The 26,091-nt window shown below is 41.6% G+C and overlaps 1 protein-coding gene across 3 annotated transcripts in view; it reads left to right on the top strand.

Annotated features, from left to right (window-relative positions):
• Positions 1-24,843, top strand: part of peak3 (PEAK family member 3) — an 83,016-nt gene extending 58,173 nt beyond the window's left edge. For 2 of the 3 annotated variants that reach the window (XM_068016344.1, XM_068016342.1), the window contains 2 exons: positions 9,247-9,953; positions 20,361-24,843. In XM_068016344.1, coding sequence (XP_067872445.1) covers positions 9,247-9,953; positions 20,361-21,482 — 1,829 coding nt within the window. In that variant the 3' untranslated portion in view covers positions 21,483-24,843. The remainder of the gene's footprint in view (positions 1-9,246; positions 9,954-20,360) is intronic. The other variant, XM_068016343.1, reaches the window with a different exon arrangement.
• The last annotated feature ends 1,248 nt before the right edge of the window (positions 24,844-26,091 follow it).

The following is a 26,091-nucleotide window of genomic DNA, read 5'->3' as shown; positions in this document are numbered from 1 at the left end:
AGGAGACTACAAAGGGATATAAAAGCAAAATACTGCAGATGCTGGAAATCTGAAATAAAAACAGAAAGTGCTGGAAGAACTGAGCAGGTCGGGCAGCATCTGTGGGGCGAGAAGCAGAGTTAATGTTTCAGGTCTGTGACCTGATGAAAGGTCAGAGATCTGAAACTTTAATTCTGCCTCTCTCCCCACAGATGCTGCCCGACCTGCTGAGTATTTCCAGCACTTTCTGTTTCTATTACAAAGGGATATAGATAGGTTAAGTGAGTGGGAAAAGATCTGGCAAATGGAGTATAATGTGGGAAAATGTGAAATTGTCCATTTTGGCAGGAAGAATAAAAAATAAGCATATTATCTAAATGGTAAGAGATTGCAGAGCTCTGAGATGCAGAGGGATCTGGGTGTTGTCAAGAAAACCCCATATGCCAAATGAGAAATATTAATTCATCAGCTGAAAATTTACATTAGCCTTTTAATGGAAAAAAAATCCTTCAGTAACTTTTAAAAAACAACTGGCAGCCAAGATGGCCACCGCAATTTGCATCCGAAACACCTTTGCACATTCAAAGGCCCATCTGCAGACAGAAGTCTGAGGACCCCTAGACACAGAACAATGGCTTGCTCTAAGTAATTGAATTACCTAGGATTGCTTCATTAGCACAACAGTTAAGGCCATCCTGACACATTGACTTTGAAAGAGCAAACCCCTCCGAGTGTAAATATTGGCATCCTGGAACCTGTGGAGCCAATTCTGAACCTTGTATCTCATTAAAAACAAAGGACATTGAGCGAACCATGTGACCGTCTGTCCATCTCTGAAAAAGCAGAAGTTTTGTTACACTCCCAGAAGACAAGCAGTAACTCAGAGTGTGCAGCAGCAAAAAGCTGCATGCTTCCCTTTCTCTCTGTCTTTCTCTCTCCCCAGAAAGCATCAAGTTTGAAAACCGTCTGCGACAGTAAACACCACCTCCCCACCCCCAAGTCAACACACTGCTACAGCCAGAGACCAGGGGAAGAAAGCTAACTACAATTCTGCCTTCAAAAAAAGCCCTGAGCAAAGCAGGCCAACCACAAAGTGCACTTTGACCAGCAAGGACTTCAAGAATACAGCTTCAACTACCGGATGACCTACTGGACTACCGGATCATCCACTTCACAGACTGTGTATTTAAGTTACATTTATTCTGGACTTTAATCCAACCACAAAATCTATTTTTCTCTCTGTAATCTAATTGTGTGTGTATGATTCTCGTGTGAATGTATGAGTGGATCTGTAGCGTATGTTTTTTTAGTATTTTTGAAATCGGGGTTAGAGTGTTAAGTGTAATAAACTTACCTCTTTCTTGTCTAAACTCAAGAAAAACTGTCCGGTTGGTTCTTTCACAATCACAGTAAAGGAAAAAAGTAAAACACTGGTAAGCACATCCACTGTTTAAAAGAAATAAACCCTGTTGCAGTCAAATAAGAGGAAGGGAGAGAGGGGAGCCTGAGACCACCTCCTCACCTGGCCGTAGCAGTGTCCTAGTGCATGATTCGCAAAAGGTTAGTATGCAGGTACAGCAAGTAATTAGGAAAGGTAATACAATGTTATCGTTTATTGCGAGGGGAATTGAATACAAAAGTAGGAAGGCTATGTTTCAGTTATAAAGGGCATTGGGGAGACTACATCTGGAATATTGTGTACGGTTTTGGTCTCCTTATTTAAGAAAGGATGTAAACGCGTTGGAAGCAGTTCATAGAAGGTTTACTAGACTAATACCTAGAATGGGCGGGTTGTCTTATAAGGAAAGATTGGACAGGCTAAGCTTGTATCCGCTGGAGTTTAGAAGTGTAAGAGGTGACTTGATTGAAACATATAAGATCCTGAGGGATCTTGACAGTGTGGATGTGGAAAGGATGTTTCCTCTTGTGGGGGAATTTAGAACTAGGGGTCACTGTTTAAAAATAAGTGGTCACCCATTTAGGACAGAGATGAGGAGAAATTTTTTCTCTCAGAGGGTCGTGAGTTTTTGGAACTCTCTTCCTCATAAGGCAGTGCAAGCAGAGTCTTTGAATATTTTTAAGGTAGAGGTAGATAGATTCTTGATAAGCAAAGGGTTATCGGAGATAGGCGGCAATGTGGAGTTGAGGTTACAATCAGATCAGCCATGATCTTGTTGAATGGCGGAGCAGGCTCGAGAGGCCGAGTGGCCGACTCCTGCTCCTAATTCGTTTGTTTGTAATTGGACACTTTCCTTTCACCTTGCTTTAGAATTAAAATCCAAATAAAAGTCTATTGTCTCTGCTTGGCACAAGTATTTTATGTAAGATGAGTTTGGGCAATCTCAACCTAGTTCCTAGCAGATGTGGACCTATGGCACAAAATTACAGCAAATTCATTCAGGAAGATCACTCATGGGAAATGTAAATGTCAGTCTGATATAGTCCTAAGAGTTCTTCTGAACTTTCGGCTAAGACTGCTGTAGTCGGCAGAGCTTTACTCTGTAGCTGGCTGTGCTACATTGGCATAACACTGCTTGATACTATCACTGGGTCCCTGAATTGCAGTGTTCTAGTCCTTGGCCTTAACACCTATTGCCTTGATGAGTGCAAAAATTCAGAAAGCAGTTCGGATACAGACTTGTTACATCGAATCTATAAAGGGAAAGAATGTCAAGAACTCATAAAATCCATGTCAGTAGAGAAAACTCTCATTCAATTTTACTCAATGTTTTACTGAAATAGTTACATTATTAATGACAAGACATTATTGCAATTGAATGTTGATATTCACATTATAATTCTTTGTACTTTAAATGGGCAGTTTTCAATAAAAAATATTTTTTAATTGTTTTGAATTTTTAAGACAAAATCAGTCAGCTTTCTTTGATCAGATAATACTGCACTGCACTATTTTGTTTTCCATCCTGTGGCATTACCAGTTTACAGAGATATAATCTGTTTCAAAGAATTTAAGTTACTATCACTCACAAGTATATTTTGAAACATAGCTCGTAAAAGAAAATGCAAAATGTACATTTTCTAGCAAAGTTCCAACTGTCATTGTATGAACAAATGCTTAAATGTGATCAGAAAGTACTCATTTAAGGAAATGAGCCTAAAATGTAATGGTTTTGTAGATGCTTTGTTTTGGCCACATGGGTGTCTGACACCAGCAGAAAGCCATCACTGTGTTTAAGAGGCTAGCAACCAATCTCCTGAAAAATTCTCAAAATAAAGCTTTGTTTGCCCAATATGGGTTGCACATTTAGTCCATTGGGATACACCCCATTTACCAAAAACCCAGGGATCTTAAGAGCAGGTAAAGCCAAGACTTAGGGACTCCCAAGTTTGCACAGGGAATGGCTGGACTTGGTCAGATAGGCTAGTTGAAGGATTCACCATTCCTGTCCGACGCCAGGAAGCTGGTTGGAAGATTTCTGAAACTATTGGGTTGCACAACCAAAATCCACGGGAATTCGGGTTCGCATCTGTGGGTAGAAATACTGCCTTGCTGCGGTGTCTGGTTCCTCATTCACTAGAATGGGGTTCTTCGTCCCTGCAGTCAGATGCGTATTCCGCCAGAGTCCTGTGTCAGATCTCCACCAGAGATGGCTCGTTGGAAAGGGCCAATTCTCCCTCGTGTTATATTGATGCACCGACCCCAAAGAATGAAGGGAAAATTACAAAACAGCACTCCGAATGCCCAGCCCTGGGCACCCTTCTATCCGCTGGCAAATCTTATGTTTTTTCTTCAAATGTGCCCCCTGTGTGGATTATAGGGTAGAATTTCCACTGGGTTTAAGGGCAGAACTGCAACACAAACCAAACAGAAAGGAATCGCAACATGGATAGAAACCAGACCCACTAGGCTTCTGCTCTTGCACCTTGCACTAGACATTGTGATTTGCAGGTGAGAGGGAGTTTTATAGGTCCACCTCTGTCAGAAGCCAGATTTAGGACCATTTCTGGGATATCGGTTCCTAATGAAGTGACGATGGATGGCAGGGCCAAAGCTCTTATAAATATTTTCTTACCTCCTTTTTGGTCCTTTTCAGACCTCAGGCACCCCTTTCCAGAGCAGCATGGTGCCACCTTTGTGATGGAGTGTCACCTTCATTGCACATATGCGCATCGGCTCAGAATTCATCAATGACCCAATCCCCACAATTTAGGGCCAATCGCAGGATACAGGAGCGGGGAAAAGTCCTGCTCCAACACAGTTCCACTCTCTTAAAATGTCTGCTGAAACTTTAGGCTCATATTTTTAAATGAGAATCTTTTAGCCTCACATAGTCTTCCCAAATGACATTACCGATAGGCTCATATCACTACATTGTGCTCTGTCACAGACACACATTGTTGGCAGGCAGCCATGCATGGTCCATTAAGTTATTATTAGGGAATGAGATCACTTTATTAGTGGAAAAGCTAGAAACAGGAGGAAATAGGTAGGCTGTTGTGAGCTAATTCAATTTGTATGATTGTTGAACAAATTATATAAATTGTATTCAAGTGCATAAGTTAAACATACATATCCGCATATTAATAATAAGAAAAATGTTTGCTTTCACTTTCTCAGTGAAGGCTAGTTAGGCCTAAAGAAGGGAGGTTTTCAGAGTATATCCTATTAATGGGGAATCATACATGCCGTCCATGCATATAAGTAAACCATGGGTGCATTGCCCATTGAGGTCAATGGAAAAACAAATAGGGCTGGGTATAAAATGGGCTGCTAATTTGTTATGTCTGTTTTGCACAACCACCAAAGAACAATTTCACCCCTCTATTGGCTACAGGAAGTAATAGGTTAAACAGTCAAGGAAGTCATTATTTTTGAATCCTGTTGCCAAAATGCAGTTTGACATTATGGTTTGTGGTACATGCACATTTTATGTAAGAACACAAGAATTTTTGAGGAACAGGGTGACCTAAAAAGCCTATTCCTTTTTGATAACAACCCCAACTTCCCACCTTCTCACCATATTGATAAATCCTGTCCTTCACTAGAAATGTGTCTAATTACTTATTAAACCTATTTACAATGAATTCTTCAATGGCCTTACCTAGTAACTTATTCCATGGGCAGGATTTTTCCATCTGTGGGGGAGAGGCAATCCTTGGAGGGGCCTCAAAAGGACCAGCACTTTTTTTGGCACCCCCATGGAGCAGCCCTGTTCCTATTTGGCCCATTTCTTTTTAAATGATGTTTCCTGTGCTGTTTTATGAGCCGCCTCTAGCAGGCTTTTTAAGGACCACTGGTTAGGTCACTCACTGCCTGGTAGAAATGGGTAGAGCGTGTGCTGTGCACATTTGTACTTGGTCTCATGGAGGTACCTGTCCATTCTGGCTCATTGTGGAACTGGCGGTTCTCTAGATAGCAGAAGTGAAGATGTGGCATATTTGTGCTGTTGCTGGGTTTCCACACTGCTGGCCAGAGTCTGTGAGCATCCTTGGAGATTTCCCCTTGGCAATGTTCTCGTGGATAGTTATGATGCTGAGATCCTTACACATTATTAGCCCTACCACTGCTGGTCTGCTCGTGTCTACTAGGTCGAATGTTTGGGGATTCCATGTCGACTTGTAATATCTGCATTGCATTGTTAATGTGCCACTGCAAGGGATGGGTGACCCATTATATGCTGATAACTTGGCATTTGTCGGTTGTATCATCGACTTCCAATGACTCTGGTACATATCTTTGAAGATTCAGACTGGTAGGATATTTGCACTAGCCTCGGGGTCAATCTTGACCTTGAGTGTATGCTTACCAGTTTTCTTTGGGAACGTGAAGTTAATAGTGGTGAAAGCTTCCAGTTGTTGGACTTCATCAAGGTGATGTGTCAGGTGCATGATGTGGAATGTCTGTTCGTGTTCTATCTGAGAACAACTTCTCTCTGAGTCTTGACTCAGGCCTGCTTCGTTGGTGACTTCGTGTATCGGCTTACGTTTATACAGGTCCCTGCACTTTCCTTGCTGCTGTTGCCCTGCTGTCTGTTCATTTGCATCTGACTGTGACTTTTGGTTGCATCTTTGGAGCCAGAATTCCTCCATAGGCAGGTCCAGTGTCCTTTTGCACCGCACGCCTTGCACAGATCTCAAAATGCAGGGCAATTTCACCGTGAGTGGGACAGACCGCACTTACCACACAGTTTGCTTGCTCTTTTCGACCTAGGTATGGTGCTGATACTATTGCTGCACCTAGTGCTTGCGGTGCTGTTGTCCAGCTACAATGGCTTCATATTTCCTGTCCTCTTCCAGTAGTGCATCAATGTTGTGACCTTTCTTTTTCCCTGAGAGGTCTTTCTGAAATGCTTCAATCACCAGCTCCATTATTTGGTCTGACAGCTCAGCTTCTGGGAAATCACATTCATTGCCCTTACTTCAGTATGTACTGATGAACTGGTATATTGATTCCTGTGGCTGTTGCCTGTAGGACATCAATTCCAGGCGGTGAATTTGAAAATTCACTCTCAATCAGAGCTGAACTTCCAACACTTTCCATGTCTTTGCAGGATCTTTCTGATCCTCTTCAAATATGCCTGAGGTTTGATTCTGTGTAATCTCTCATTTCCAATTGCTTTCATTATTTTTACAGCTTGCTTTCCTTGTTCTGTAATTACTTGGTCTGTGAAGCATAACTGCATTCTTTGTTTGAACATTTGGAACTCAGGTAGGATATCAATGGCCTTCCAGTTCATGCTGGGAAATTTGGTATCCATCTTCCAGCTGTTCTTTTGCTTAGAACTTGCTTTATGACTCTGCACTGTTTCCTCTTTAATAAAAACTGTCTGTTCTCTAGACTATCTGCCTTGATTGACAGAAGCAAGTGTTTCACAGCACTTGTCTGTTTATCTAGCTTCCAACCTTTAGTCTGTTTGTTTTCACAGCTGTGCAATAGACACTTTAAGTGTTTCTTTTAGGGCTTGTTTATACAGCAGATCAATAGGTAATTCTTCAGGCTTGAGCAGTTTTGAGTTTTCTTAAACTCTGGCTGAGTGAGTGAAATCTTTTTCAGCATTTGAGTAATTTAATGGTTTGTTTTTATAGCTCTATCTGCGAGCTGTATGAATGGAGGATTCCCGCACCTTATGCTGTTGGGCGTCTCCTGTAATAGCGCGGACCTGATCAGCCTGGTGGAGCCTTTGAAACAGTTGATCAATCAGCCTGAGATAGGGATAGGGTTTTCCCCGTTATTTTCTTTTACTGAGCCTTTTTAAAAAATCAACTTTGCATGCACCTCAAAACTTTTTTTTTACTGGGGTTCCTGTATCAATGGCACACTGACTCACCGGCTCACAGTGATTGATTTTCAGCCTGTCATTCAGAGCACTATCTTCTACAGCTGGAGGTGAGTTTTTTTTTCTTTGCATTGTTTGGGCCAGTGTTTCTTTTAACTTTCTCTCATTTAGCTGTAGGTAGTTTTTAAAGCTGTTTTCCTGTGATCTTCAAGCTTGTATTCTGTCTTCTCACTACAGCTGCCACCATGTAATGAGAAGCTTTTTATGTTGGCTGATGCAACATAAATGAGATGCGTGGAGTCCAGGTTGTTGAAGATCTCAAACAGGTTTATTAACAACTAACAAGCATACACAGTGCAGAGCTAACAATTTATATGACTTGCCTCTAGGTGTTACAGTCGCAGAGTGAATCTGGCAAGTAGTCACATGATTGCATCCTGGCATGTAGCTCATTAGCATACTATAATCTTCAAGGGACACAACCCTTAAAGGCAATCACACAAAAAGCCCCTCTTAATATGCAAATTGGAGTCCTATGACATGCATAGGACCCAATTGCCATTTTGAGAGAGAACTGATCAGTTCTATCGGCATTAGAGAAGAGGCCCAGTTTGATTTTTTTTTGTGGAGCCAGGAATGTTCCTGTAGGCTCCACAAAAAATAATCTGGGCTGCTGCCGCCCTGTGTTCCCCTCCTCAGTGATTCCTCCCCCGCACTTTCACCCCTATACTTAGCTTCCTGCTGATCAGGACAGCCCAATATTGCCTGGGCCTGCCTTAATCCAGAGAACTGCAGTCAGACACCCACATGGTGCCCCACAGCTTGCCGATCTGGTGTCAATGAGGCCAGGGCCTCAAAATAGCTGCCGCTTCTTCAGCACCAGGATGAATACTCAAAACTCAAAATCAACCCCAGTGTTTCTTAATGTTGTTTCTGTCCTCATGCTGTGTTTTTTCAATGTTTGATTGAATTGAAATTCAGCGTGTCCGTACATTTATTGACGTATATTTTTAAAGTATAGCCACTAACCTATGACTTTAATTAGCTTAGGAAAGGAAGACACATTTGACTCTTTGTGGAAGAGTCAGTGGAATCAATTGTTCTGTTTATAATTTTAGCACCTAATTACTGAATGATACGTAGCAGGGAATCTGGAGGTAGAATGACCAGATAAACTGGTGACTGACAATTTACCAGTAACTAATCCATCTGCTAACTTTCTTTGATATTGTAACAAAATTGTAAAATTATTAAATGAAAAGGCACTGTCCAGATTACTCTTTAAAATAGGACACTGTAAAACTTAGGTACTAAACAAGGGGTAATGTCTGTAGTAAAAACAAGAAATGCTGGAATCACTCAGCAGGTCTGGCAGCATCTGTGAAAAGAGAAGCAGAGTTAACGTTTCGGGTCAGTGACCCTTCTTCGGAATGTCTGTAGTAGTTTGCTAGATTAGGAAAACATGAACTACACTAGTAAATTTTAAACTTTGAATAGTATATAGCACCATTTGAAGGAAACTTATTTGAAAAAATAATTTGTACCATAACATATTAGCTAGATCACCTCCTGACTAGTTTTACTTGCATTGTGTAGATGCTACCTAAAACAGTGACTGCTGCATTAACATTCCTCAACCAAGTCTATTGGCTGCTGTAACATTTCAGATTCTGTCAGATCCAAAGTCAGCACAGTGCAAGTTTCTAAGCTATAATGGTGTAGGGCAAATTAATAACTCCTTGCTTCATATCTGCATGGAGCACAATTGCACTGGCATAAACTTCACAGCCACCAGGAATAGGGCCCATTGCGTATGTAAAAATGACTCCTCATTTTTATTCCACTAATAGTATACTTGACTACAAAGCTCTGTAATTGTCGTCCCAGGCAAATGCATCCTTAAACCAAAAGATTAACTATATTGAATGTACTGGACAATAATCATTAAAATCAGGGATATACATCTCTGTAAAGTATAAATGAAGGAGATTTGTTCTTATAAAATAACAGTTTTTTTTTTGCTTTGTAGCAGAAGTCCGCTCCAATACGACACCTACAAAGATTCTCCAGAGTGTGAATGAAAAGTTAATGGCCTCCCAAGGAAAGTCGTCTGACGAAAGGTCCCCTGACAACTCGCAGCCACCCCCTCTCCCAAAGAAGACACTCAGCAGGACAAACTCAGCTCCTGGTGGAAGTCAGTGTTCAACAAGAAGTCTTCCGTGCTCTCCTGGCTTTCAAATAACTAACCCACTATATGGTATCTATGAAGGGAAATCTGCAGATTTTGCTAAGAAAAGTATCAGCACCCCCTGCAGTCCAATGAATGCTGATGAAAAATTCAATCTTCCAGGTTCTTTGCATAGTAGAAGGGCAGGAATGATAAAATCTCGGAGTCTGGATGGAGCTGCCAGTTACTATTATGTCAGCAATTCTCAGGTAGATATAGGGAAATTGAATTTTTCAATTTCAGATCTGGACCTACGGAATTGGTTTAACTTTGAAAATCAGCTAGACATTTTCAAATCGCTCGCCAATCGATGTGTGATGTCGCTGAAGTGCATTTGTGCAAAATACAACACATTCTTCATGGAAGACAAGAAAGCCACAATAACGTTTTGTGAGAAGGACTGGCCAGATCTCACGCTCCCATGTGACAAGGCCAGTTGTAACTCCAGAGATGCCATTTACTACAGAGCCCAGTACACTTTGGAGCCACGGAATGAATTTGCTTTAAAGGTAAAAGTTTTTTTTTAATAGGATATATAAGAAAGAAACAATACCTTGCATTTATATCGCACCTTCCAAAACTCAGGACATCCCAAAACGCTTCACAGCCATAAAATTACTTTTGAGTATAATCGTTGTTGTGGAGTGTAGGAAAATGCAGCAGCCAATTAGCACACTGCAAAGTCCCACAAAAAATGAGATAAAAATGGCTTTAGTAATATTGATTGAGGGATAAAAGTTGGTCCAAGCACCAGGAAAACATCACACAAAAACAAAATACTGCTGGAAATCTGAAACAAAAACAGAAAATGCTGGAAATATTCAGCAGGTCAGACAGCATCTGTGGAGAGAAAGCATAGTTAATATTTCAGGAATAAAAACAAGAAATGCTGGAAATACTCAGCAGGTCTGGCAGCATCTGTGGCGAGAGAAGCAGAGTTAACGTTTCAAATCAGTGACCCTTCTTCAGAACTGGCAAATATTCGAAATGTGAAAGGTTATAAGCAAGTAAAGCGGGGATGGGGCAAGAGATAACAAAGGAGAAGGTGTAGATAGGACAAGGTCACAGAATAGCTGACCAGAAGGTCGTGGAGCAAATAATATGTTAATGGTGTGTTGAAAGACAAAGCATTCGTACAGATAGGGTGTTAATGGACTCAAAATTGAACAGCCACAAGCACAAACATGAAAAAAACAGTGGGTAAGCAAACTGAACAAACTAAGATGAAATATTTCATCATTAATATTTCAAGTCTGTGTGATGAAAGGTTACACAGACCTGAACCTGTACAGTTGTAACAAGACTTCCCTATTTTTAAACTCCAATCCCCTAAAAATACAGGCCAAAACTCCATTTGCCTTCTTAATTACTTGCTGCACCTGCATGCTAACTTTTTGTGTTTCATGCACAAGAACACCCAGATCCCTCTGTGCTGCACTTTTTTGGAGCCTCCATTTAAATAATAGTCTGCCTTTTGATTCTTCCTACCAAAGTGCATGACCTCACACTTTCCTATGTTAAAATCCATCTGCCAAGTTTTTGCCCACTCACTCAACCTATCCCCTTGCAGATTCCTTGTGTCCTCATCACAACATACCCTCCACCTATTTTTGTATTGTCAGCAATCACAGACTAATGAGACAATATAAAGCAAAATAGATTTTTTTTTAAAGTTTGCCTGCTAGGTAGTTAAGTAAGAATGTTGGTGTTAGATGCGTTGCGCACTTTTTGTCGTTTAGAAGGATATTCTGATGGGGTTGGATGAAGAGGTGTGGGTGATGGATGAATTATCTGTTTCTATGCTGTAAAGTCCATGTAAAAAATAACACTGGAAAGAATAGAAAAGCCTTAAAAAAATGTTTCCAGAAAGAGTGGTCAGAGAGGAAAAGAAAAAACTAGAAAGGAACAAAGCTATTGTTGTCTGTTTAGTTTGTTTAGAGATACAGCACTGAAACAGGCCCTTCGGCCCACCGAGTCTGTGCCGACCATCAACCACCCATTTATACTAATCCTACACTAATTCCATATTCCTATCACATCCCCACCTGTCCCTATATTTCCCTACCACCTACCTATACTAGGGACAATTGCTAATGGACAATTTACCTATCAACCTGCAAGTCTTTGGCATGTGGGAGGAAAACGGAGCACCCGGAGGAAACCCACGCAGACACAGGGAGAACTTGCAAACTCCACACAGGCAGTACCCAGAATTGAACCCAGGTCCCTGGAGCTGTGAGGCTGCGGTGCTAACCACTGCGCCACTGTGCTGCCGTCTGCTTGCTATCCTGATCCGAACTTGCCCAGATATGGAGTAAGATCTGTGTCTAGAAATGAAAGTCACAATCAAAACTTTCAAGTAGCATGTGAGGTTGTTTTGTTGGTGATAGAACCAATTCCCTGGAATCTTTCCTGCAATATGATTGGAGGGGGTCCCACTGCATTTTACAGAACTACTTCAAGTATAGGTAGTTTTGTTATATAAGGACTGGAAAAATGCAGCTATGAGGAAAGATTGGATAGGCTGGGGTTGTTCTCTTTGGAACAGAGAAGGCTGAGGGGAGATCTGATTGAAATGTACAAAATTTTGAGAGGCCTGGATAGAGTGGAGGTGAAGGGTCTATTCACCTTAACAGAGAGGTCAGTGACGAGGGGGCTTGGATTCAAATTGATTGGTAGAAAAATTAGAGGGGAGATGAGGAAAAGCCTTTTCACCCAGAGGGTGGTGGGTGTCTGGAACTCACTGCCTGAAAGGGTGGTTGAGGCAGAAACCCTCAATTCATTCAAAAGGAGTCTGGATAGGTACCTCAAGTGCTGTAATCTGCAGGGCTACGGACCAAGTGCTGGAAGGTGGGATTAGAATAGGTGGATCGTGTTTCAGCCGGCACAGACACAAACGGCCAAGTGGCCTCTTTCTGTGCTTTAAACTTTCTGTGATTCTATTCTATAAGTTCAAAATGGAGAATGAGGTTGAATCCATTTGGGTGGAAATTAGAAACTCTAAGAAGAAAAAGTCATTGATAGGCGTAGTCTATAGACCACCAAATAATAACATCACATTGGGGCGGGCAATAAACAAAGAAATAACTAATGCCTGTAAAAATGGTATGGCAATTATCATGGGGGATTTTAATCTACATGTAGATTGGTCGAACCAGCTCAGTCAAGGTAGCCTTGAGGAGGAGTTTGTTGAGTGTATCCGTGATAGTTTTCTTCAACAGTATGTAATGGAACCGACGAGGGAGCAAGCTATCCTAGATCTAGTCCTGTGTAATGAGACAGGAATAATTAATGACCTCATAGTTAGGGATCCTCTTGGAAGGAGTGATGACAGTATGGTTGAATTTAGAATACAGATGGAGAGTGTGAAGATAAAATCCAATACCAGGGTCCTGCACTTGAACAAGGGGGACTACAATAGAATGAGGGAGGACTTGGCTAAAGTAGACTGGAAACAAAGATTTTATGGTGGGACAGTTGACGAGCAGTGGAGGACTTTCAAAGCAATTTTTCAAAGTGCTCAGCAAAAGTATATTCCAGTGAAAAGGAAGGACTGGAAGAAAAGGGGTAATCTTCCATGGGTGTCTAAGGAAATAAGGGAGGCTATCAAATTGAAAGAGAAGGCATACAAAGTGGCCAAAAACAGCATGAAACTAGAAGATTGGGAAAACTTTAAAGGTCAACAGAAAGCCACAAAAACAGCTATAAAGAAAAGTAAGATAGAACATGAGAAAAAACTAGCACAGAATATAAAGACAGATAGCAAAAGTTTCTATAAATATATAAAACGAAAAAGAGTGGCTAAAGTAAACGTTGGTCCTTTAGAGGATGAGAAGGGGAATTTAGTTATGGGATATGATGAAATGGCCGAGGCATTGAACAGGTATTTTGTATCGGTCTTCACAGTGGAGGACATTAATAACATGCCAGTAATTGACAAAGAGACGAACGTAGGTGAGGACCTGGAAACAATCATTATTACGGAAGAGGTAGTGTTGGGCAAGCTAATGGAGCTAAGGATTGATAAGTCTCCTGGCCCTGATGGAATGCATCCCAGGGTACTAAAAGAGATGGCGGGAGAAATAGCAGGTGCACTGGTGGTAATTTTCCAAAATTCGCTGGACTCTGGGGTAGTCCCAGCAGATTGGAAAACAGCAGATGTGACGCCACTGTTTAAAAAGGGAGGTAGACAAAAGATGGGGAATTATAGACCGGTTAGCTTAACCTCTGTAGTGGGGAAGATGCTTGAGTCTATTATCAAGGAAGAAATAGCAGGGCATCTCGATAGAAATTGTCCCGTTGGGCAGACGCAGCATGGGTTCATGAAGGGCAGGTCATGCTTGACAAATCTTTTGGAATTCTATGATGACATTATGAGCATGGTGGACAATGGGGACCCAGTGGATGTGGTGTACCTAGATTTCCAAAAGGCCTTCGACAAGGTGCCGCACAAGAGGCTGCTGCATAAGATAAGGATGCATGGCGTTAGGGGTAAAGTATTAGCATGGATAGAGGATTGGTTGACTAACAGGAAGCAGAGGGTGGGGATAAATGAGTGCTATTCTGGTTGGCAATCAGTCACTAGTGGTGTGCCTCAGGGATCGGTGTTGGGACCGTAATTATTTACAATTTATATAGATGATTTGGAGTTGGGGACCACGTGTAGGGTGTCAAAGTTTTCAGATGATACTAAGATGAGTGGCAGAGCAAAGTGTGCAGATGACTGTGAAACTTTGCAGAGGAACATAGATACATTGAGTGAGTGAGCCGATGGAATACAATGTTAATAAATGTGAAGTCATTCATTTTGGTAGGAGTAACAGTAAAAAGGATTATTACTTGAATGGTAAAAAGTTACAGCATGCTGCTATGCAGAGGGACCTGGGTGTCCTTGTGCATGAATCGCAGAAGGTTGGTCTGCAGGTACAGCAAGTAATTAGGAAGGCAAATGGAATTTTGTCCTTCATTGCTAAAGGGATTGAGTTTAAAAGCAGAGAGGTTATGTTGCAGCTGTATAAGGTACTGGTGAGGCCGCACCTGGAGTACTGTGTGCAGTTTTGGTCTCCTTACTTGAGAAAGGATGTACTGGCACTGGAGAGGGTGCAGAGGAGTTTCACTAGGTTGATTTCGGAGTTGAGGGGGTTGGCTTATGAGGAGAGACTGAGTAGATTGGGATTATATTCATTGGAATTCAGAAGAATGAGGGGGGACCTTATAGAAACATATAAAATTATGAAGGGAATAGATAAGATACAAGTAGAGAGGATGTTTCCACTGGCAGGTGAAGCTAGGACAAGAGGGCATAGCCTCAAGTTTAGAGGGAGCAGATTTAGGACTGAATTAAGAAGGAACTTCTTCACCCAGAGGGTTGTTAATCAATGGAATTCCTTGCCCAGTGAAGTAGTTGACGCTTCTTCAGTAAACGTTTTTAAAGCTAAGGTAGATATCTTTTTGAACAATAAAGGAATTAAGGGATACGGTGAGAGAGCGGGTAAGTGGATCTGAGTTCACGAAAAGATCAGCCATGATCTTATTGAATGGCGGAGCAGGCTTGAGGGGCCGGATGGCCTACTCCTGCTCCTAGTTCTTATGATCTTATGATCTTATGAAATACACACCAGAACTAGTTAGATCAATGTATCTATTACTGATTCTTTTATATGTGTTAACTTTCTGTCAAATGCAAAGTGCGAAAAGTGTAATGAATGTAGTTCCAATTTTGTTCCACAGAGCACGTGGAGAACTTTACTGAGCTACAAATGTTTTTATAGATGCAATGAAGTAGACCAAATTCCTGTCTATCTGTACTCTAATCCATACCCTTATTCATTTACTAATGATCAGAAAGATCGCAATCAGAAATAGTTAAACGTATGCCACACCTTATTCTAGGAATCAGACTTTAGCAACCTACCCTAAAAGAAATACTGTGCAAAAAAGCAAAACACTGTGGATGGTGAAAATCTTGAAAGGTCATTGACCTGAAATGTTAACATTTTGTTTGGTACTTTATAAAGTTACTGCACGGGCTATTTCATAGGTTACTCTGTGTAAAAGCTGGTGACTGAAGATCAGTTTATTTCTATGTACCAACTCTAGTACCAATAAACTGTTTCACAATTTTTAGCCAACTGTCACTGTCATTCATTTGGTTCTATGACAAACAGTGGCCCACATTCTTCCGTATGCAGCTGTCAGTGACATTATTTCGGCTTTCTTCCATGACAGGTGCATGACAAGTCATAGTACTGCCATCCGTTGAACCCGTTCTCCATCACTGGCAGGGTAGACTCAAGGAATTTAAACAATTTGATGTATATTTGCATATTAAGAATACCAAGCATAAAGCAGCTGCTGCCCCTCAAACGTTAAATGGTCTTTGTTTGGTTTTAAAATTGAGGAAGTAAAGTCATCCCTAGAGCAGCTCTGACAGTGGGTTTACATTATAATGATAAGAGATATGAAACTGCCTGTTGTGCTCTACACAGATGGATCTATTGCATCAATAGCGGGCAATTGCGCACAATGTACTCATTCAGGTTACCCACATCATCACCTGTACAACATTTGTTTATGAAAGCTCTAATCAGCATTAATCCCAAACAGTCACTGTACTTGGTTAGCCACATGTAAATCAAATAACTCAGAGCCCTGCAACCATGTGAGATCTCTACTCTCCTATTCTGCTGTCTTGCACATCCCTGGTCTGCACTGCCCCGCCATAAGCAGCCATACCTTCAGCTGTCCAGACTCGAAGCTCTGGAATTCTACCCCCACCCCCACCCCCCAAGTCTCTCCACCTCTCTTCTCCTTTAAGAATATGAGAGTAAACCAGCAATAAATATAAAAACAGTTTGTTAGAGGTGTAAAAAGGAAGAGATTAGTGAAAGTAACTGTGGGTCCCTTAGAGGCAGAGATGAGAGAAACTATAATGGAGAATAAGGAAATAGCAAATATTTTGTGTCTATCTTCATAGTAGAAGACACAATGGATATATCAGAAAGATGAGGAACCAAGAGTTTAATGAAAGTGAGGAACTTTAAGTAATTAATATTAGTGAAGAAAAAGTACTGGAGAAATTAATGGGACTAAAAGCCAACAAATCCCCTGGAGCTGATGGCCTACATCCTAAGTTTTAAAAAAGATGGCTGCAGAGATAGTGGATGCATTATTTTTGATCTGGAATTTGCTAGATTCTAGATCAGTGCTTGTGGATTGGAAGGTAGCAAATGTAACACCACTGTATAGAAAAAGAGGGAGAGAGAATCCAAGGAACTATAGGCCTGTTAGCCTGATGTCAGTGGTAGGGAAAATGCTAGAATCTATTGTTAATGTATGCTATTAGAGAATTTTGAGGGTGTAACTAGCAGAGTAGATAACTGGGAACCTGTGGATATAGTATATTTGGATTTTCAGAATACATTAAATAAGGTGCCACAAAGGAGATTGTTACACACATTAGGGCTCATAGGATTAGGGATAATATACTAGCATGGATTGAGGACTGGTTAACAGACAGAAAACAGAGAGTAGGAATAAACAGATGATTTTCAGAATGACAGGGTGTAACTAGTGGAGTGCTGCAAGGATCAGTGTGTTGGCCTCAGCTATTTACAATCTGTTTCAATGACTTAGATGAGGTGACTAAGTGTAATATATCAGAGGTTGGTGATGATACAAAGCTAGATGGGAAAGCAAGTTATAATGGACGGAAAAAGGCTGCAAAGGGATGTAGAGCAGCGAAGTGATTGGGCAAGAAGGTGGCAGATGCAATATAATGTGGGGAAGTGTGAAATTATCCACTTCCCCCATTCCAGGCACTCCTCTAATCCAAAATATTGTGTCCTCATGAACATCCTTATTTTTATTGCTCTTTTATTAATTAGGCACCCAAAGTAATCATTATTTTATATATCCCATACTGCAGCCAAATGATCTCTTCCAAGCCACACAGCGGACGGTAGAACAGTAAATAGCTCTGATACTTAAGTCCCACACAGGTTACTCTATTTTGGCTAAAGCCCCCCTCTCCCACCCCCTCACCCACCGTTGGCCGACCTCTGTCAGATTACATACCAGAGAGAATAGCAAAACTATTTCACCTCCAGCAGCCAGGTTCTCCAAGCTGACGCCCCACTACCATGCCTCCCACGACACATTGTGCATACTTTAACAGCTGCTGTCTCTGATGCTAATGCCCTATCGACTCTTCTTCAACCACCCCATCGTAGCAGACTCAGGCCAACTGTTTCAATGTCATACACCACGATGAGGTAACTGGAACTGAGAAGGTATTGATAGTCCCCAAAGCAACAAAATAAAAATCTTTGGGGGCTACCCAGGTGGTCTAATTGTTAAAGGTACCACCTGATGTGTAGCACCAGGTGATACAAACCAAAGGTTTACAGCCTGATTCCTGGCCTGCAATGAGTTACCCTTTTACAGCAGCAATGGATCACTACAATTGGTCGCATTGCTACCGTACCAATTGCAGTGCAGCATCAAAGAAAGTAACTTTTCTGCTGTGTAATGGCAGACTTATTGTCAGAATAGGACAGATTTATCCTTTTAATTCCTTTACTTTGCATTCAGACGACAGCTATCCTGCCATTCACACCTCCTCTAGACACATCTTTTGTTTCTTGTCCCATTACCACTCCCTTTGGCTTTATACCATGAAACCATTCGCCATTTAACGCTTCCTGCCCCCCACCCTCTCACAGACCTTCCCTTTTAGTTTAGTTTAGTTTAGTTTAGAGATACAGCACTGAAACAGGCCCTTCGGCCCACCGAGTCTGTGCTGACCATCAACCACCCAATTTTACTAATCCTGCACTAACCCCATGTTCCTACCACATCCCCACCTGTCCCTATATTTCCCTACCACCTACCTATACTAGGGGCAATTTATAATGGCCAATTTACCTACCAACCTGCAAGTCTTTTGGTTTCTGGGAGGAAACCGGAGCACCCGGAGGAAACCCACGCAGACACAGGGAGAACTTGCAAACTCCACACAGGCAGTACCCAGAATTGAACCCGGGTCGCTGGAGCTGTGAGGCTGCAGTGCTAACCACTGCGCCACTGTGCCGCCCTCTTCTTCCCACACTCCCCTTCATTTCACTTAATTGTTCAAAACCTGTTACATTTCTAACTGTTCTCAGTTCTGATGAAAGATTATTGACCTGAAATGTTCATGCTATTTCTCTCTCCACAAATGCTGGCAGACCCGTTGAGTGTTTGCAGCACTTTCTGTTTTTATTTCAGATTTCCAGCATCTGCAGTATTTTACTTTTGTAATATAGAGTTACTATTTGAATATACTATTATGAATTGTGAAATATTCCCTGCTCAGTAAGAATTTAATGTTGTAACCAACTATAGGAAATTGCAGAAGAGTTCATCTAGATCTTGTGGCTTTAATGTGTAAAGATCAAGAATGAAAAAACGGCACTCAATACTGAAAGACCAAAGTGTATTAAAAGTCAAATCTTTAAGAATCTTGTTTCTATCTATATATATATAAAATACATCACCTAAAACAATTCTTTTTCAGAAAATGTACTACCACGGTTCTAAAGTCTGCAGTAAAGCCAGGGAAGTAATTTAGCTTATGTAGCAGTTGTGACTAGTCACTATCCCTAAAGAAAGAGATTAAAGTAAAAATTCAACCTGCGTGATAAAGGAACGTGGCGAAACTTTCTCTAACTACTTGGCTACCAACAAGAAAACAGTTCATAACTCTTTTGCATGGATAGCCTCAATCAATATTAATAGAATTTTGGGGAAACTCTCAAATGGTAGACCAATTCTGAATATTCTGTCTTCAGTTTACATTCTAAAATGACAGACTGTGTCACTACTTCAAAGAACCCTGTTTACAATTAATATGATGACTCTGGTTTGGCAGCGTTCCTTTTCTCCAAGCATGTGCAAAGTAACTTTGTTTTATGGCTCTGTATTTAGTGAGCAGATATGGACAGATGAGTTGCAATTAGTTAGTTTCTATTGCTGTTTAGTTCGGAGATATATCCAATATTTTGATGGTCTAGCGAGGGAGCCAATTGTAGAGGTGATGTTATGGGACTAGTAATCCAATGAATATGAGTTCAAATCCCAACATGGCAGTTTCAGAATTTTAATCTAGTTTTCAGAATCTGCAAGTAAAAAGCTGGTAGCAGTAAAAGCTGGTTCACTTAATGTCCTTTAGCGAAAGAAACCTGCTTTCCTTAGCTGGTCTGGCCTACATGTAACTCCTGTCCCACACCAACATGGCTGACTCTTAACTGCCCTCTAAAGCAGCCTAGAAAGCTATTCAGCTGCATTAAACTACGATCAGTAGTTAAAGAACCAGATCAGCCACTTCTCAGGGCTCTAGGGATGGGCAATAAACGATAGTCTTGCCAGTGACACAAACACCTTGAAAATGAATAATAAAATAATATGACTAAGTATTCTAAAATGTCCTCTAACACTGTGCACCATGAAGAATGTCCAGTTTCTCCGGCAGTCCCTGTAACAAAGAATACAATTTGCTGCAATTACAACTGGGTGAATTTCATTGTCTTCTCCCAAAAAGTTACAAAGAGTTCAGGAGGAAGTTGATTCTGTCATTAGTTTCTGGTTTTATTGTCAAGTGAAAATGCTCAAAATCAAATTGGAAAGGTGTCTATAGGGGTTAATACTGTCAGGTTTCCAATGGTTCTGCAATGGCTAAATCTTCAAGCACCACAATCACACTTTACTTAGCTGGTTCAGTGTGGGGCACCATTCCTGAGTGCCAACTCTAATCTCATTTTTCATCTCCGTGCTGCCATGGAAATAGCTCAAATTTCATACAGAAAGTAACATTAGTTGTAGCATTATAAAGTATTTTTTCTTAATTATGTATTCCTTTTTACTTTTATCAAATTCAGATCACCAAAGCTCTGAACCAAGAATCCCTGCAGGTGGAACCGTGCGGCCTTTCAGTGCAGAAAGGCCTCCCAGTCCATTTCAATGTGCAACTGCTGTGTGGGCACTTTGTTGCTACAATTCCAACAAAGCTCTTGCCTCCTGAAGAAACGGCCTTGATTTCTGATGATTCAGAGACAGAAAAGAACAATTCTGGGTCAGATGCTGCAGCAGAAACCTCAGAAACTACTCCAAATGGCAAAGCAAACCAAAGGCGTCAGCTTGTGATTGTCACACAGGAGGTTCCCTACCAAACCCTGGCAGATTTTGTAAAAGAATCAGCAGCTCTTCACGAGTCCCAGGCAGATGTCTATGAACGTCAAATATGCCTTCTTCTTCTGCAGTTATGTCTCGGGTTGGAACACCTTAAAGATCATAACATTATACATTGTGACCTCCGTCTGGATAACTTGCTGTTGGTTAAGGTGGCTGATCAGAAGGCTGAGGCGAGAAGCAAAGAACAATGTAAAAGTCTGCCGCTGCCAAGACTTATTATCAGCAACTTCTCCAAAGCTAAACAAAAGAGTACAGCCATTGATCAAAAGCTGTACCCAGATCATGCCCGCTTAGCACCAGAAATGATATCAACATCCCAGTACAAAAAGGTTGATGAATTTCAATTAGGCATTTTGATCTACGAAGTTCTACACATGTCAAATCCTTTTGAGAGCATTTCAGGCCAAAAGGCATATGGAGAGTACAATGCAGGAGACCTGCCTCAGATCCGCCAGTTATCTATATATTCTGAAGGGCTTCAACATCTTGCCCACTTACTCTTATGTGCAGACCCTCATAAAAGAATACACATCTATCAAGCAAAAAGCATCTTACAGGCCTTACTTTGGGGCCCATGCAGTAATGCGTTCAGTGTGAACACTGGATTCAAAGACCCACCTCATTTGCTGAAAAACTGGTTGGATGTTAAACGCATTTTGCTAATGCTGAAGTTCGGGGAAAGGTTTCTCGATGAGAGCCAAGCAAAGCTGGAAGACTGGCTTTGCTGTCAGTACTTTGAAAGCGCTACTCCCGACTCAGTGTTTCATGCAGTAGAAGGGTTACAGGTCCTATTGGAAGAAGGGTGTTGAATAAGAAAATGAAACCAATACAAGTAACCATTGACTGATACAGCTTTTACTGCTCATAATAGACTGCCATTTTACCTTGTAGAAAATCATAGAAAGTTTAAGGCACAAAAAGAGGCCACTTGGCCCATCGTGTTTGTGACGGCCGAAAAACGATCCACCTATTCTAATCCCACCTTCTGGCATTTGGTCTGTAGCCCTGCAGTTTATGGCACTTGAGATGCATATCCAGACTCCTGTTAAATGGGTTGAGGGTCTCTGCCTCAACTACCCTATCAGTCAGTGAATTCCAGACCATCATCACCCTCTGGGTGAAAAAGTTTTTCCTCATCTCCCTTCTAATATTTCGACCAATCACTTTAAATCTATGCCACGTCGTCACTGACCTCTCTGCTAAGGTGAATAGACCCTTCACCTCCACTCTATCCAGGCCCCTCAAAATTTTGTACATTTCAATCAGATCTCCCCTCAGCCTTCTCTGTTCCAAAGAGAACAACCTCAGCCTATCCAATCTTTCCTCATCGCTGCATTTTTCCAGTCCTGGCAACATCCTCATAAATCTCCTCTGTACCCTCTCTAGTGCAATTACATTCTTTCTGTAATGAGGTGACCAGACCTGCACACAGTACTCAAGTTGTGACCTAACTAATGAGTTATACAGTTCCGGCAAACCTTCCTGCTCTTGTGCTGGAAAACTATGTCAATTAGACAACATATTATGTTGCATGAATTTGATTAAGCTGCCTCAAGCTTTATTTACACACTTATGTTCTATGAAACTAGAATTGCTGGTACAATTGTGAGTGATGAAACATAACTATCATTACTTTAGCCTGATAAGTAGCAATTCCCAAGACTTTCTAGTCGATCCCTGATGGTTTAGTAAGTTAAATACATTGTCTTGTGTGGTACTGACTCCTTCAGGTCAGAAAGGTCTCAAATTTCATTAGCATTGGCTAAATTAGTTGATCTCAAATAGGGCTGTACTCGGGGCACTATAAGGGGCCTCAGGAAGATAAGAAAAGTCAGGTAGTGTTCTTAGTGCTGACTGTTGTCAATGAAATTCTGCTGTAAATTAAGTGCATATGTATATTGGGCAAGGCCAGTATCAGGCTCTGCTGTGATGCCTCCTACAGCCAGCGGGTATACCAACACTCACTCAATGGACTCACATATGAAAAACTATGACCTACCTGAGGGATTAGGGAGCTGCCAGTTCTCACTTAACCAAATGCCAGTACATGCATTCGGAAAAAAGAGTTTAAAAAAAAAGTAGGGGATAAAATTACATTCCAAGTATTCCAGTTTAAGAAGAGATCGTGGCGTAGTGGTGTAGTGGAAAAGTCATGGAACTAGTAATCCAGAGGCCCATGCTAATGCCCCGGGGGGCACAGGTTCAAATCCCACCACGGCAGCTGGTGGAATTTAAATTCAATTAATTAATAAATTCAGTTAATTAATCACAATCTGGAATTGGAAGCTAGTCTCAGTAACAGTGCCATGAAACCATCATTGATTGTTGTAAAAACTCATCTGGTTCACTAATGTCCTTTAGGGAAGGAAATATGATGTCCTTACCTAGTCTGGCCTACACGTGACTCCCCACCCCACATCAATGTGCTTGACTCCTAACTTCCCTCTGAAATGGCCTAGCAAGCCACTCAGTTCAAGGGCAATGAGGGACGGACAACAAATGCTGGCCTTGCCAGCGATGCCTACATCCCATGAAATAATTTTTTTTTTTAAATGTGTTGAGTTATAGCATAAAATTATATAGATATTTGGTTGAGGCCACAAAAATTTTTCGGGTCTCCTGCCAATGTCATGGGACAATGGTACAAATCTTCCCACCGGTTGGATGGTAAGAGTAACAGTAGTGAACATAAATCCCACCTAATGTATGCTCCACATGACCCACTTGTACATATTGGCTTTTACCAGAGTGCATTATGTGGGATTTACATTCACTACCATCCATCACTAACATTGCAAACTAACAAATACAGTTTTGTATAATAATCAAGCCTCTCATGCTCCCTGTAATTTCCACTATAGCTTGCTGCACCTGGATAATAACTATAGTCAAATATTGGCACAAAAAGTAATTGCACGATCAGCATAACTCCAGTAATCCTGAATCTCCTCACAATTAATCACAGCAATGTCAAAATAAGTGATGAGAAAGTCTTGATCGAAAAGGCTTCAGCTTGGCTGGTTCATTGTACAATTCCTCAACTTGTGGTTTCAGACATTGTTCAATTAATACCTTTGCACTCCTGGCCCACAAGGAGTTCCAACAGAACTCATTTAAAGGCTGACCATGACCTCTTCTGGCCAATCGTCCCTTCCCAACGTGGTTCAGCTGCCAGGCTGCAGTGTGGGACTCCTCTTGTTTTCAAATTAACATCCCATCATTATTTATTGTATTATTTAGGAACTTGCAGGCATTGTTGCAGCAGCTCTGGGTTCTAAACAATTCCCATTTTTTCTTGTTTTAGACTAGATGAGGTAGCAATTTTAAAAATGGCAATTGTTGGTTAGAGTAAGAGGAAGTATCCTTAAGAACTGAGTTTCCAATTTAACAATGCATTCAGTTCCTCAACTCTTTCACATGCTAAGATCTGCTCAGCTAATCTTAGCATGGAATGTACTGCCTGAAAGGGTGATGGAAGCAGATTCAATAGTAATTTTCAAAAGATAACTACTTGAGAAAATTGCAGGGCTATAGGGAAAGAGCAGGGGAGTGGAACTAATTGGCTAGCTCTTTCAAAGAGCCGACGCAAGCACGATGGGTCTTCTGTACTATTTATGATTCTATAATTCTCTGATAATACCACACAGTTACATTGCCAATGAGTAAATATGGATACCAAACTTTTGACACCAACAAACTCCATCAGCAACATTGTACAATAATTGTTACATGACAGTGTTGCTGTCAATTGATTGCAGAGTGGAGAACTTGGTTTCTACTAAATATTGAGTATTCATCTGTCCAGAAATATTGCCAAAGACCCATATGGGGTTCCTTGAGGATTCTCAATAATCTTAATCCAACCCAGAAATTTTCTTGAAGTTATAAGGGCTGACTAGCTAATGTGAGTAATATGGAAAGGTATTAGATATCAGAGGTCAATCAATCTATAAATCAACTACAGTTTGAAACTTTCCTAGAATATTCCACTGGTACAACAACATTCCATTCAGTCTCTGTTTCATTCATTGTGCTCTGTATAATATTGCTGACATTCATTTTTTCAACTATTTCAATGATTTCAGAATGTGTTATAATTTTGTTTCATTTTTGCTTCAGTATGTATCAGGATGGGGGGAGCAGGAAACTAAGTATTGCCTCAGAATCCACTCTGGATCTTTATTATATTAAATTTAATTTCAAAAATAATATCTGAGTGATTCATTGTATCAGCAACTACATCACAGCACTACTTCAGTCACAGAATATCCAGGCACATTACACGTACCATCCAATATACGTGGGCCTAAGCTTTCTGACCTGCCATGCACGTCCATCCTAATTGGGGCACATCTTCAGACTTCTGTTCACCCTGGAGATGCATCATTGGCTTTGGCTATATTTATGGTCACAGTATCATCCACATACTAGAGGTGGGCTCCCCAACATCCCCGCCCGGAATGGGTTTGGAGAATTGCAGTGGCAGGCCTCAGGGTCCTTCCACAGCAGGAGAAAGAGGTGGCTGATGAGGCGCCCTAATAAAAGAATGTTTTTTTAAAATCACAATAATGGGACCTATGTACGGACACACTAAAATAAGAACTCTGGGGTCCCCTCTGCTAATCACTGAATGCCAGGAACTAAAAGGCAGCTCCCGCATTCAACATTTGTGACTGCAAGTGATGGAAAACAGGTGTTTCCTTCATTTGAAAGTCTTTAACATGAACCCAGCCAAATGTGAAAGGATGCAGCTTCTACCCCGTCTCCCCCCCACTCCACCCAACATTCCACCAATCCCACCCCCCACGCAGATGGGGAAAACTGCTGGAATCAGCTACACGATGGAGCATATCTACAGGTTGCTTTCTGCAACTGCCTATCCTCAGATCTCCTGAGAAATCAGTGGAGACAGAGGGCTGGATATTAATTGGGTGGTGAGGGTCCCAACGCTGGGGCAGAAAGCCAGGGGTAACCCCACCTCAACCTTTTGGGGAACACCTGGCTGCATTTTGTGGCACTCTGGCAATTAACTGCCTGGCAGCGGGCCTCCTGTCCCTTTAAAAGTTGGGAGCCCACCTCCAAGAACTGCCGGCCAATCGAAGGAGCAGCTTTTCAATCTCAGCAGTGCCACCGAGAGTGGTGGCCACTGCTGGGACTGCAGCTGTCAACATGGGCCTCCCAAGAAGGTAAGCGAAGTTGGGGTTTGCCCGGGGGCAATCAGACAGGCCCTGGCGAGGGATGGTGGTCTCCCCACACGGCGGAGGGCACTCCCCCCACAGGTAAAATACCAGCGGTGGCAGGAAAAGGCCCTTAAATGGCCCTTAATTGACCATTTAAGGGCCTCAGTTGGACTCTGGGTGGGAAGGCTGTGTTCAACCTTCCCCCTGCCAGTGCCTCCCAACCCTAGAGAGCTGGTAA

Source organism: Heterodontus francisci, chromosome 36 (assembly GCF_036365525.1).
Source record: "Heterodontus francisci isolate sHetFra1 chromosome 36, sHetFra1.hap1, whole genome shotgun sequence".
NCBI classification, from domain to species: Eukaryota; Metazoa; Chordata; class Chondrichthyes; order Heterodontiformes; family Heterodontidae; genus Heterodontus; species Heterodontus francisci.
This window is presented reverse-complemented; position numbering and strand designations above follow the sequence as displayed.